The sequence below is a fragment of the Eretmochelys imbricata genome, chromosome 27 (genome assembly GCF_965152235.1).
Source record: "Eretmochelys imbricata isolate rEreImb1 chromosome 27, rEreImb1.hap1, whole genome shotgun sequence".
Classification (NCBI taxonomy): domain Eukaryota; kingdom Metazoa; phylum Chordata; order Testudines; family Cheloniidae; genus Eretmochelys; species Eretmochelys imbricata.
Window position 1 is genome coordinate 1449839 of NC_135598.1, and position 14421 is coordinate 1464259.

Genomic DNA, 14421 nt, shown 5'->3' on the forward strand with positions numbered 1-14421 from the left:
CAGATTATTCAATTATACAAACAATAGGATATTTTTAAAGATGACTCCCCCTGTAGTGACCATGGTAATTGCTTATATGCAAAACTCACATAAACTATTTTGAGCATCTAATATGAAATAGGAAACAGCACCACTTGATCACCAGCAAGTGCTCCAGGGTCCACAGTTAGGGAACTCTTGTGGTAAACTCTTCTGCTAACATACCAGAACAGGTAAAGCAGTGGCAAGTTATGCTTCCCTTTTAACCCAAGACCAATGTTGGCAGGAGCAAGAGGCATTCACATCTTCACTGAATCTTAGTCCCACAGTGTAAGATTTAGGGGAATTCTTGTTAGCTACAGTGGAACTTCACATTCACAATAGTGACTCAGAACCATTGCCAACTACAGAATTTTGCAAAATAATGAGTAAGTTAAGCCAGGAGTCACTGATACCACATGACAAAACGTATAATTTGGCCTTGTCTACACTTACCGGGGGCTCAACGCACAGTGATCAATGCATCAGCATTTGATTTAGCGAGTCTAGTGAAGACCCGCTAAATCGACCGCGGATCGCTCTCCCATCGACTCCTGTACTCCACCTGAATGAGAAGCGCAAGGGGAGTCGCCAGGAGAGCATCTCCAGTCGACATCGCATAGTGTGGACCCCGCGGTAAGTAGATCTAAGTACGTCGACTTCAGCTACGTTATTCACGTAGCTGAAGTTGCGTAACTTAGATCCATCTCCCCCTGTAGTATAGACCAGGCCTTTGAATAGCATAATGTAGTTTTGTTTAAATCCTTAACTAGCTGGTGAAGCGCAGAATATTTTGTAATAATAATGTCTTAGTAATAAAAGCTCACTACAGAGCCATCTTTTGCTATTAAATCCTTGCTGAGAAGTAGAGTGAAACAACTAGGTTTCCTGTGAGAATTACCAGGTTAGTGGATTAGCAAAAAGTCAGTGAGAATTAGTGAGGTGGCTGTTGTAAATATGACGATTTGTATGATCATGCAAGGGTAGCTGACTTAAGATCAGACCTCTATACGCAGCAATGGAAAATCATTGCCTGCCCTCATCACCCAATTGGGCTAACATTAAAGCCTCAGAATAACATTTTTTTTTTTTTTTAAACAGAAACAGGAACTTAGCATAGTGCAGTCAAACACATTTTATAAAAAGCCTTATGAGTTCAAGCCATTGCAGTTGCAAACAATATTTTCCCTTAGTGTGTCACTAGGGTCAAAGCAGTACATATTAAACACTAAATACAACAAAATGTTTATTCTGGAACTAGGTTCCAGAGAAATAAAGACAGAAGTTTAAAAATGTTGCCAGATGCTGTCAAATCTGTACAGTCTAAAATGACATGAAAGACATTGTTTCCATCACTCTCCTGGAATATGTAATAAAAGTTAACAGATGATCATGTAAAGCTATGGCATCAGTTCAATGCAATATTTCTAAAACCACACCACCACTTCTTGCAGACACACAGAAATCTTCATAACTTTTGCTTGACCAGTGAGACTTCAGTGCAAGAATGTCTGTGGGAAGCAATTTTACACATGGTAAATTAATATCAGATTTTATTCTGGGTACAAAGCACAGACAAAACATTCTGAAACCTTTCTATTTATCCCCTGAGTTCTATGATGGAATGAGCTCTGAAAACAATGGTTTCAAGGTGTTTGTGCTGCAACAAATTGGTTGCGGTGCTTTGACAGTTTCTTAATTTTAGCAACCATACCTTTATTGATCCTGGGGGGGAAAATTACGGTCTAGTTCTGAAGTGACAGTCATCCTATGATGGATATTCAATAAACTATTTGAAGTAAGTTCAGGAGACATTTAAAATGGCAAATACTATGTTTTACAAATAATCATACATGGGAAAAAAGAAAAGGAGTACTTGTGGCACCTTAGAGACTAACCAATTTATTTGAGCATAAGCTTTCGTGAGCTACAGCTCACTTCATCGGATGCATACTGTGGAAAGTACAGAAGATCTTTTTATACATACAAACCATGAAAAAATGGGTGTTTACCACTACGAAAGGTTTTCTCTCCCCCCACCCCACTCTCCTGCTGGTAATAGCTTATCTAAAGTGATCACTCTCCTTACAATGTGTATGAGAATCAAATTGAGCCATTTGTGCTGGAAATGGCCCAACTTGATTATCATACACATTGTAAGGAGAGTGATCACTTTAGATAAGCTATCACCAGCAGGAGAGTGGGGTGGGAGGAGGTATTTTTTCATGCTTTGTGTGTATATAAAAAGATCTTCTACACTTTCCACAGTATTCATCCGATGAAGTGAGCTGTAGCTCACGAAAGCTTATGCTCAAATACATTGGTTAGTCTCTAAGGTGCCACAAGTACTCCTTTTCTTTTTGCGAATACAGACTAACACACTGTTACTCTGAAACCATACATGGGAAGACAGCCTAGCACATTACAGTCAAACTCAGCTTACCTTTTCTAGCAAGTAGTTATTGATATGTCCACCTATTGGGTCTCCTTTGAAATCAAAGTTGATATCCATGTATTTTCCAAATCTGCTGGAGTTGTCGTTACGGTTGGTTTTGGCATTGCCGAAGGCCTCTAACACACAGTTGGATTTCAACAACATGTTCTTCACTCTAGTACAGATAAGCAGAAAAGGCAAGAGAACAGCACAAGTGTAGGTAGTGTGTTCCCAGATATCTAGTGCAATCTTTTTCCAGACATAAATCATGCTTTTCAGAGGGCTTTAGTAACAGCAGGGTTATATTCTACAAGAAGATTCAATGTGTCCTGATTCATAGATTCCCAGGGAGCACTGTGATCATCTTGTCTGACCTCCCGTATAACACAGGCCAGAAAACTTTTCCAAAATCATTCTTAAAGCAGATCTTCACAAAAAAAGATCCAATCTTGATTAAAAATTGTCAAGGATGGAGAACAGACCAGGACCCTTGGTAAATGTTTTCCAATGGTTAATTACTTGCACCGTTAACAATTTACATCTTATTTCCACTCTGAATTTACCTAGCTTCAACTTCCAGCCATTGGATCTTGTTATACCTCTCTCTGATAGATTGAATAGCCCATTATTAAATATTTGTTCCCTAGGTAGATACTTACACACTGTAATCAAGTTGCCCCTTAGCCTTCTCTTTGTTAAGCTAAATAAATTCAAAGAATCATAGAATAGAATATTAGGGTTGGAAGAGACCTCAGGAGGTCATCTACTCCAATCCCCTGCTCAAAGCACAGCCAACACCAACTAAATCATCCCAGCCAAGGCTGTGTCAAGCCAGGCCTTAAAAAGCCCTAAGGATGGAGATTCCACCACCTCCCTAAGTAACGCATTCCAGTGCTTCACCACCCTCCCAGTGAAACAGTGTTTTCTAATATCCAACCTAGAACTCCCCCACTGCAACTTGATACCATTGCTTCTTGTTCTGTCATCTGCCACCACTGAGAACAGCCTAGCTCCATCCTCCTTGGAACCCCCCTTCAGGTAGTTGAAGGCTGCTATCAAATCCCCCCTCACTCTTCTCTTCTACAGACTAAATAACCCCAGTTCCCTTAGCCTATTCTCGTAAGTCATGTGTCCCAGCCCCCTAATCGTTTTCGTTGTCCTCCGCTGGACTCTCTCCAGTTTGTCCACATCCCTTCTGTAGTGGGGGGACAAAAACTGGACACAGTACTCCAGGTGTGGCCTCACCAGTGCCGAATAGAGGGGAATAATCACTTCCCTTGATCTGCTGGCAATGCTCCTACTAATACAGCCCAATATGCCGTTAGCCTTCTTGGCAACAAACGCACACTCCTGAGTCATATCCACCTTCTCGTCCACTGTAATCCCCAGGTCCTTTTCTGTAGAACTGCCTCTTAGCCAGTTGGTCCTCAACCTGTAGTGGTGCATGGAATTCTTCCTTACTAAGTGCAGGACTCTGCACTTGTCCTTGATGAACCTCATCGGATTTCTTTTGGCCCAATCCTCCAATTTCTCTGGACCCTATTCATACTCTCCAGCGTATCTACCTCTTCCCCCAGCTTCGTGTCATCTGCAAACTTGCTGAGGGTGCAATCCATCCCATCATCCAGATCATTAATAAAGATGTTGAACAAAATCGGCCCCAGGACCAACCCCTGGGGCAGTCCGCTTGATAGCGGCTGCCAACTAGACATCGAACCGTTGATCACTAACCTTTGAGCCCGACAATCTAGCCAGCTTTCTATCCACCTTATAGTCCATTCATCCAATCCATACTTTTTTAACTTGCTGGCAAGAATACCGTGGAAGACCATATCAAAAGCTTTGCTAAAGTCAAACTATATCCACAGCTTTCCCCATATCCACAGAGCCAGTTATCTCATCATAGAAGACAATCAGGTTGGTCAGGCATGACTTGCCGTTGGTGAACCCATGTGGACTGTTCCTGATCACGTTCTTCTCCTCCACATGCTTCAAAACGGATTCCCTGAGGACCTGCTCCATGATTTTGCTGGGGACTGAAGTGAGGCTGTAGTTCCCTGGGTTCTCTTTCTTCCCTTTTTAAAATATGGGCACTATATTTGCCTTTTTCCAATCATCCAGGACCTCCCCCAATCACCACAAATTTTCAAAGATAATGGCCAATGGCTCTGCAATCACATCAGCCAACTCCCTCAGCATCCTTGGATGCATTAGAGCTGGACCCATGGACTTGTGCATGGCCAGCTTTTCTAAACAGTCCTTAACCTGTTCTTTCACCACTGAGGGCTGATCACCTCCTCCCCATGCTGTGTTGCCCAGTGCAGCAGCCTGGGAGCTGACCTTGTCTGGGAAGACTGAGGCAAAGAAAAGCATTGAGTACTTCAGCTTTTTCCACATCATCTGCCACTTTGTTACCTCCACGTTCAGTAAGGGTCCCACACTTTCCCTGAACAACAACTTTTTGCTAGCATACCTGTAGAAATCCCTCTTGTCACCCTTCACATACCTTGCTAGCTGCAACTCCAATTGTGCCTTGGATTTCCTGATTACACCCCTGCATGCTCTAGCAATATTTTTCTTGTCATCTATCCAAATTTCTACTTCTTGTAAGCTTCCTTTTTTAGTTTAAGCTTACCAAAGATTTCACTGTTAAGCCAAGCTGGTCACCTGCCATATTTGCTATTCTTTCTGCACTTTGGGATGGTTTGTTCCTGAGCCCTCAATAAGGCTTCTTTAAAATACAGCCAGTTGTATTTTACAAAGAGCTCAATGTATCTCTATAAGGCAGGTTTTCTAACCCCTCGGTCATTCTTGTAGCTCTTCTCTGAACCCTCTCCAATTTTTCCAACATCCTTGAATTGTGGACACCAGAACTGAACACAGTATTCCAGCAGTGGTCACATCAGCACCCAGTAAAATAACCTCTCCACTCCTACTTGAGATTTCCATATTTATGCATCCCAGGACTGTTATCTGTTTCGGCCACAGCATTACACTGGGATCTCATGTTCAGTTGATTATCCAGTATGACTCTGGAAAAGATTTTGGGGTCATTGCTTACCAGGGTAGAGTTCCCCATCCTGTAAGTATGGCCCAAATTCTTTGATCCTAGATGTATAAATTTAAATTTAGCTGAATTCAAACACATTGTAATACATAACTTATTCCCTGTAACCAGGAATCCACTTTAGACAGATAACATGCATAGGTGGTACACTGGAAAATCAGCTGGGAACTTTTGCTAACAATCCCTAGACATGAATGGGGAGCTGGAGAGTGAGCATTTTCATTGGAAAACCTTTGGTTGTAGAATTTACTTTCTTGGTTAGTCTGTCTAAATTTGAGTCTGCACCCCTGAAATACTCATCTAGTTTCTCTCTCAGTTTCTTGCACGGTGGGCAAGTTGTTCGAGAGTTAGTTCCAAGGTGGGAGTTTAATTTTCTTTGTCAGTATGCCATGTTCATTTATTTAAAGACTTTTATACTTTTACTCAGTATGCCTGATAGGCATGAACATGAAATGCTGGACTAAAATTAGAGTGTATTGCTTCTGTTCAACATCCCATTTGTCATGAATTGAATGTACAAGTACATTTAGTTCCATGAAGTGTGTCTGATACCTCAGCAGAAACTTAATTTCAGGGCATTGTTTACAATTTAGAAGTGCAAAGGCTTGAGTTATACTCCCAACACTTCTAGCCAATTATCTGTTAGCAATTTATCTACATTTCAAAATTTTCCCTAAGTCCAAAACTTTACCTGCAGGAAAGGATGAATTGATATGAAAACTTCATGCAATTATAAAGTAGAAGAAAAGAAGACAGGTATATCAAGAGTGCCCAGTATCATGGTATCAGGATACAAAACTATTTTTCCCCCCATAAGTTTCTGTAAAGCCCTTACCTTTCAACCTCTGCTCTCTGACTGGGATTGGTGATGGCTGCTATGTATTGCATAATGTATTTACTGGCCTCAGTTTTCCCAGCCCCACTCTCACCTGAAGACACAAACAGCAAAGTAGTACCATAAGCAAAGAAGAGATTTAAAAAAAATCAAGATACTGTAAGTCATTGATCATTGCAATCATGTCATTCTGCTTTGATGGCTTCTCTACGTTTTCTTATTTATTTGAGATATGAGGTGTTTTTGATACCAATGTAACCTTGCCTGACTGCCATTACTATGCTAACTTAAAACCAGTAACGAATAAAAGATTTCACAGGTTTGTAAGGCCAAGCAGGCAGAGGATCAGAAGGGATATTGTTAGAGGGAAAAGGTTGGCATGCAGTGGCTTGCTGGCAGCAATGCTGTGAACTGTAATACAAGAGACTACTGTTCAGCAGCTATCTTGGGTCTCTTGCTCCGCAGGCTGCTAGAGCATAGGGATACCATGGAAACTACGTGCCAGGATCTGAATGGCAATAGTTCCCTCTATGAGCATCTCCCCCACTGTTTAGAGTCATGGCAAGCAATTAGCTTTGGCCATCAAAACAGAAGACAAAACACTAACCGAAGTCATCTAAGGTGGAAGGGAGTCCTCAAAGAAAGAACAGGACTGAATGCTACAGGCTTTTTCCGGAAACCATTCTTCAACCAGACTGCGGGTGTTATAAGGAAGGGACTCACATTCAAGTTATCACCACACAACAACATTACTCCTGGGGGAATTCTGCGGCACTGTGCATGTGCAAAATTCATAGATTACTTTGCTTCCCCTGCATCCGGACCCTCACCCCTGCACCCAGATCAGCTCCGCTGAGACCCCCACACACAGATCCCCCCTGTGGAGCCCTAAACACCTTAACCTGAACCCCCCTGCAGAGTACATTGCCCCTTCACTCAGAACCCTCCCAACAAGCTCCTATGCATCCAGATCCCTCCTGCACTCGGACCCCACACTGAGCCGCTCACATCCAGATTGCTCCAGACAGAACTCTCTCACCCCACACATGGATTCCCCCCACACTAAGCCCCTCCACACTTGGATCCTGCCAGGCTGAGCCTGTCTGCCCACTCCTGGTGTGCATGTGGGAGAGGGTCAGGGTCCTGGGGTGTTTCTGGGACAGACCCAGCCCTTGGGCTGTATCAGGGTCTGGTGCAGCCTCACCCCACCTCCAGGCAGCCAGTGGCCTGTGCTCCCCACTGCCATGCCAGAACCTCTACATATATTCATTGACAAATAAAATTTGCAGAATTTTAAAATAGTGTGTGCAGAATTTTTCTTTTCGGCACAGAACTTTTAATTTTTTGGAGCAGAATTCCCTCATGGAGTATAATATGGATCAATAATTAGTTTAATCTACAAGTTCTTGAATTAGACAATTGTATTTGAATGATATAGATGCAGGCTCATACGCAAATTAAAGTTTTGAACATAGTGAAATTCTCCCTTTAGCAAATGTAACATTAGACAAATTGTTCTGCTTCCTTCCTTGAGTTTCACAAGGAGGGTCAACTAGTCCTCAGGTAGTGAGGAGAGGCTTTTCCACCTTACCTGATATTACAATGCAGGTATCTTTTGATCGTCTCTTCATGGCCTTGTAAGCAGCATCAGCAATTGCAAAGAGATGAGGGGGCCTCTCATATAACTCCCGTCCTTTGTACTGCTCAATCATGTCACGACCATAAATGTTCAAGTTTTTGTAAGGGTTCACAGAAACCACCACTTCACCAATAAATGTGTAGATCCGTCCCTTATCAAACCTGCCCAGGGAGAGCCGAAGGGGAAGGTTAGTCAAATGTAATAAATCAGAATTTGTATTCTGCATCCAAGTTGTCCATTTGATTATACCAGTCATTTGATACAAATATTTTTCACTTTTTTACAATATAATAAAATACTACTAAGGAAAAGCTTTCTATTCAGCATACATGGTACGTCAATGTGTCATTTTAGGTATTCAGGTAACAGGACTATGAATCAAGACTGATTTTGAATCAAACGCTACTTACAAAAATTACCACCACTGGTGTTTCACCTGAAAAATGTTAGATACAGATTTGCCTGCTGAGTATTACTGCAAAACTTTATGACAAGGTAGGTGAGGCAATATCTTTCATTGGACCCACTTCTGTTTGTGAAATGGACAAGCTTTCAAACGTAATAGGTGACCTGAAGAAGAGTTCTGTGAAGCTCAAAAGCTAGTCCCTTCCGCCAACAGAAGTGGGTCCAAAAAAAGATATTACTTAACCTACCTTATCTCTCTCATATTCTGGGACCAACATGGTTACAGCAATACTGCAAACATAAGCTTAGGACCACAGATTACACTACAATGCATCCAATGAAGTGAGCTGTAGCTCACAAAAGCTTATGCTCAAATAAATTTGTTAGTCTCTAAGGTGCCGTAAGTACTCCTTTTCTTTTTGCAAATACAGACTAACACAGCTGCTACTCTGAAACCAAAGATTACACTTTGTTCCACATACATACCCAACCAGCCTTTCAACATGCATTTCAGATATTTCTATTACAGTTCGTGATCTACAAAGGCACAGAATTTGCTGTAGACATTATTTTACTCAGGCTGGAGTAAATTTTAAATCACTGCTTGAATTCAATAGAGCAAAGGTGTATAAAAAACACTGGAGTTTCTAATCCACCTGCCTAAATAAACCAGATATATAGAAGAAGAGGTTTGCTTTCAGATGTTAAGTTCTGAGGCTCTTAGACACTGCATGGCCCAGGAAGATGCACAGAAATCTGGGAGCCAGAACTAGAGCTCTGGTGACATTTACGGGGGGAAAGTTGTAAGACAGTGAATTAACCTACAATTCAGGGGGGGAAAATCCAACTTTCAACCCTAATGATTGTTTCCATTCAAAAGGAGCTCTTCACAGTAAGGAGCCCAGAGTGGAACTACAGCCCCAATGTTTAAGTGAAGTTTGAAAACTATCAAGTCCCAGACGAGTATACAAAAGGAGATAGCTACGACTAATATTAACCAATCAACCCTCAGCGGCATCAGTCCTCCTTGTGGAGAGATGAATAAAAGTAGTCTGGAGTTTCTACACAGCCATTTTTAAGAAGGGGGTCTCTACCTTTTTCTTTCTGAGCCCCCCCCCCCCCAACACGCTCTAACAACTCCATGGCCCACCTGTGTCACAACAACTGGTTTTCCACTTATAAAAGGGGTAGAAAGCAGGGCAATTGTGCCTGGGGCCCATGCCATAGGGGCCCCTGCAAAGCTACATTGCTCAGGCTTCAGCTGTAGCCCTGGGTGGCGGGGGTCAGAGCCCCAGACTGCAGCCCCGTGCAGTGGGGCTTTGGCTTTCTGCCCTGGCCCCAGAAAGTCTAATGCTGGCTGCTTGGAGGACCCCCTGAAACCTACCCCGGCCCCTGGTGGAGAACCACTGCATTGAGTAGCAGTATGCAATTTGTGTTATGACTAACATTAGATGGCATCATAACACTTTTATAAAAAGCAAAGCAAGAGATTTCAGGATTGTCCATTAACTAAAGCACAGCTCTGAGATTTCTCTCTTAAAATGCATTGTCATATCTTTACCACAAAGCAGCAATCTGACTATTTTTCCACTGCTTATGAATGGAATATAGTAGCTATTACAGTGCACACACTGCATCAGTCCTTGAGCTGGAGTCTTGGTGGGTTTACAGTCTTCAGTTTTGCTGCACATCCGTTAAAGTATGTGATTCAGCAGATCGGTTTCTAAAAAGCTCAGCTTGCATCACTAAATGTATGGTCTTGGTCATGCCAGGACAACTGAGTTAGAATCACAGAATCATAGAACATCAGGGTTGGAAGGGACCTCAGGAGGTTATTAGTCCAGCCCCCTGCTCAAAGCAGGACTAATCCCCCACTAAATCAACCCAGCCAGGGCTTTGTCAAGCCTGACCTTAAAAACCTCAAACGAACGAGATTCCACCACCTCCCTACGTAACCCATTCCAGTGCTTCACCACCCTCCTAGTGAAATAGTTTTTCCTAATATCCACCCTAGACCTCCCCCACTGCAACTTGAGACCATTACTCCTCGTTCTGTCATCTGCTACCACGGAGAACAGTCTAGATCCATCCTCTTTGGAACCCCGATCAGGTAGTTGAAAGCAGCTATCAAATGCCCCCTCACTCTTCTCTTCTGCAGATTAAATAATCCCACTTCCCTCAGCCTCTCCCCATAAGTCATGTGCTCCAGCCCCCTAATCATTTTTGTTGCCCTCCGCTGGACACTTTGCAATTTTTCCACATCCTTCTTGTAGTGCAGAGCCCAAAACTGGACACAGTACTCCAGATGAGGCCTCACCAATGTCGAACAGAGGGGAATGATCACGTCCCTCGATCTGCTGGCAATGCTCCCACTTATACAGCCCAAAATGCTGTCAGCCTTCTTGGCAACAAGGGCACACTGTTGACGCATATCCAGCTTCTGGTCCACTGTAACCCCTAGGTCCTTTTCCGCAGAACTGCTGCCTAGCCGTTCGGTCCCTAGTGTGTAGTAGTGCATGAGATTCTTCCGTCGTAAGTGCAGGACTCTGCATTTGTCCTTGTTGAACCTCATCAGATTTCTTTTAGCCCAATCCTCTAATTTGTCTAGGTCCCTCTGTATCCTATCCCTACCCTCCACATATCTACCACTCCTCCCAGTTTAGTGTCATCTGCAAACTTGCTGAGGGTGCAGTCCATGCTATCCTCCAGATCATTAATGAAAATATTGAACAAAAATGGCCCCAGGACTGACCCCTGAAGATGGTTGAACATGTTCCCAATCAGTATCCTCCTTATTAGGGAGCTGAAAATCCGAAGGAATGTTTTTCAGCTCATACCTACATTTAATTTTTTTTTCTTTGGTGTGGGAACAGAGAGAACTTTGAAGGCAACTCAAAATTAACGATTTTCTTGAAAAATGAATACTTTTAAATTAGCAGTAAGACTGAAATATATTGGCTTCCACACAATTATTGTGACAGAAACAACTGATTACACACAAAAAAGAAATTTGGAGGGCAGCTATGATACTAAACAACAGTTTCAAGTGTGGTATAAAATATAGGGTCCCATCACCAACTCTTAAAATGCCAATTTACCTGCAAAGAACCAAGAAGGAAGCATCGCTTCTCCCCACCCCCCCACGGTAATTGTAATCGGACTCAATCCTGGCGGTTTCCAATTCCTAACTGTACTTTGTACAAATACGTGAAGTTTGGAGGGATGATTTTGGGCAGAAACCCAAACTATTTAACACTTTTGAAGCTAATAATTGTCAGCAGGGGTGTTTCAGATTTGTTTTATCAAAACTTACAGTTGAAAAGCAGGCTTCTGAAGCAGATCAGTAGATTTTGTTTAGAAGGGAGACAAAGACATTAAAATGTCAAGGAATGTAACTTAAACTCTCTGTCCAGCTACTGAAAGTTATGAATTATGTAACTTGAAGATGAGGTCAAAGTATTGGGTGCTGTGGAGATAAAAAACTCAGGACGTTGGTCAACAGGGATGGCTCTTTTGCTTTTGAAAAGACCCTGGTAGTTCTTCCCTGAATCTTATGGCTTCCCCTCTCAGAGCATGTGCACACGGGCTAAGTTAAAGAATCTTCTAGCATTTTTTTTTTCATTCAATAGTTCCTTCCATACTTACACAGTCGTGACTTTTTGGAAGCAGGGAATCCATGGGAAGCAGAGTATATTCTCTATTACCCTGCTGATCTTTTCCGGGAGGTATACCAATTGGATCTGTGTCTTTCTAAAGCCATTACTCTGGGATTTTGCAGCAGTTCCTTTCTGTCATCCTCCCTCTCCCAATACAATTTGATTTCCTTCTTCACAGCAGCTGAGGATTTTGTACTTTGACCTGTGTCTACGAAGCCCAGAGGCAGTGGCAGATTAATGCACGGCACCATGGAGCCACAGCTAATTTGGGGGTCCCAGAAGCGCTGGAATCTGTAGAATTACGGAGGGCGATTAGCACCAGAACTGTGGCCCCACCCCTGCTCCTCCTCTTTCCCCTGGGGCCCCACCCCCTGCTCCTTCTTCCCTGCCCCCCCCCAGACCCCACCCTATCCCCTCCCCCACAAAGACCACCACCCAGGGCAGGTGGAGGGCCTGGGCCTCCCCACAGTGGCCCAGGCTCCCTGAGTGGCTCTTAGGGGTCTTGGGGAAGAGAGGAGGAGCAGGACCCTGTGGTGGGTGAGGCCTAAGGCCCACCTTAGCCTCCCCACACTGGGAAGAGGCTGGTACCACTAGCAGGGGCTGCACTTTACAGGAGGGAAGATGATCATCTTATCAGCTTCCCTGCCGCCACCGCTCCGCACCTGCCCGAGGCCGGGGGGGGGAGACATGCAGAGTCACAATGCCCCCTTCCCCCCCGAATTTCTCAGGATGCCTCCGGTGCAGATGCCCAGCAGTGAGGAGACAGCACTCCCCCAGCAGCAGCACTCTCCCTGTGTCCCTGCAGCCCAGGGGAGGAAGGAAGCAGTTGGCGACCAGCTGAACTCCTTCCCCCACCACATGGGGCTGCTTCGTCTTCCCCACTGTTGGAGTCCCAGTGCTGCTGCCTGCTTTGCATACCACCCCTCGGGGGGAGTCAGGGAGCGGAGGCAGAGGCAATGCATGGGACTCCAGCAGCAGGGAAGGCGAAAAAGCAGCTTCCTATGGCAGAGGAGCAGCTCAGCCAGCAGCCAGTGCCTAGCACAATGGGGTCCTGGTCCACGACTGAGACTCCCAGGGGCTATAATAATACAGACAGCCGCCCTGCTGCTTCCTCCCTCCCCAGGCTGCACAGACAGACACGTTGGGAGCACCGTTGCCAAGGGGAGTGCTGTCTCCTCACTACTAGGTGTCTGCAACAGAAATGTCCTGAAAATTGGGGGGAGGGCACGTGACCCACCAGAACCTCTCATTTGTGTCCCCCACTAGCCACAGCTACATATCACCTCTGACAACGTCCATGTTAGAAAGTGGGCAGGCATGGCCCTCCTAGTTTTAAAACTGCGGGGGCATGCCCCCCACCAATTCTGGGGCCCCTAGGCCCCCTGGGTGTAGGGGGCCCAAATGTTCTTTGTACCCAGGATCCCAATAAATCTTCATCCGCCTCTGCCTAGAGGTATTCTCCAGGTGCTCCAGTGAACGGGCAGAAAATCAAAACAGTCAGCTACAAGGGAGCAGCTTGGTACAGGCAGATGACAGCCAAAGATCTACTGATCTGCTTCAGAAGCCTCCCTCTCAGCTGGAAATTTAAACAAATCTGAAATACCCCTGCTGATAAAGCAATTGTCAATTTTTAAATTGTTAACATTGTAATACTTTCTCATAAAACAAATTCACACATTTATTATTTCCCAGGTGATCCCAAGACTGGAAAAGCTCCCAGGGTACTGGATCAGATAGGTAGGGGTGGCACAGGAGGTGGGCCTCCCTCAGGGCTCTAACAAGGAAATGCATGTCTCACCATAACAGATTTTACTTTAAGGGTATCTGAATTCATGGACCATGGATGTTTCTGTCCAAAGCTTAAGTTCTTAATACTTGTGTTAAAATTATACTAAGTACTGCACATAGTTGTGTTTAGATGTTCCTAAACTATGAGCTTCCCTTCCGTACCCCTCCTTGTTGATAAAGCTTCTTTTCAGACAACAGTGGAGTACTGCACTGCTGCAGGCCAAGAACAGCTGTGGCTGTTTTTCTAGCTGCATTTCTTTGGTTGTGATTCTTCTTGGGTAAAGAAAAATAAGAACTTATGAAAGAGTAAAAAGTAGCCTAATGACTGCAGTCCAAACTGGAAGGTTCAAGCAACATGAGATTCCCTAATCCACTTTACTGCAAGGTTGCACAAAATACAGGTTCCAGATCCATTCAAAACTTTATTACAAAGCTCGCTATGGGAAAGATACTCTGCCAACTGGATGCACGTCAACACATACATTATCTTAAATAATTCAGTGCTGTATGTATAATACAGTAGTGGATTTTTCATTATTAAAAGTCAGCAGAATGGCATTTTTGTGAAGACAAACCACC

The 14421-nt window shown here is 43.9% G+C and overlaps 1 protein-coding gene across 1 annotated transcript in view; it reads right to left on the minus strand.

The window, feature by feature from the left end:
* The window catches only part of MYO1D (myosin ID), a 375367-nt gene that overhangs the window by 267056 nt on the left and 93890 nt on the right, over window positions 1-14421 (minus strand). Inside the window, exons 2-4 of the mRNA XM_077806564.1 lie at window positions 7946-8154; window positions 6355-6448; window positions 2462-2627 (exon numbers count right to left, since the gene is read on the minus strand). Coding sequence (XP_077662690.1) covers window positions 2462-2627; window positions 6355-6448; window positions 7946-8154 — 469 coding nt within the window. The remainder of the gene's footprint in view (window positions 1-2461; window positions 2628-6354; window positions 6449-7945; window positions 8155-14421) is intronic.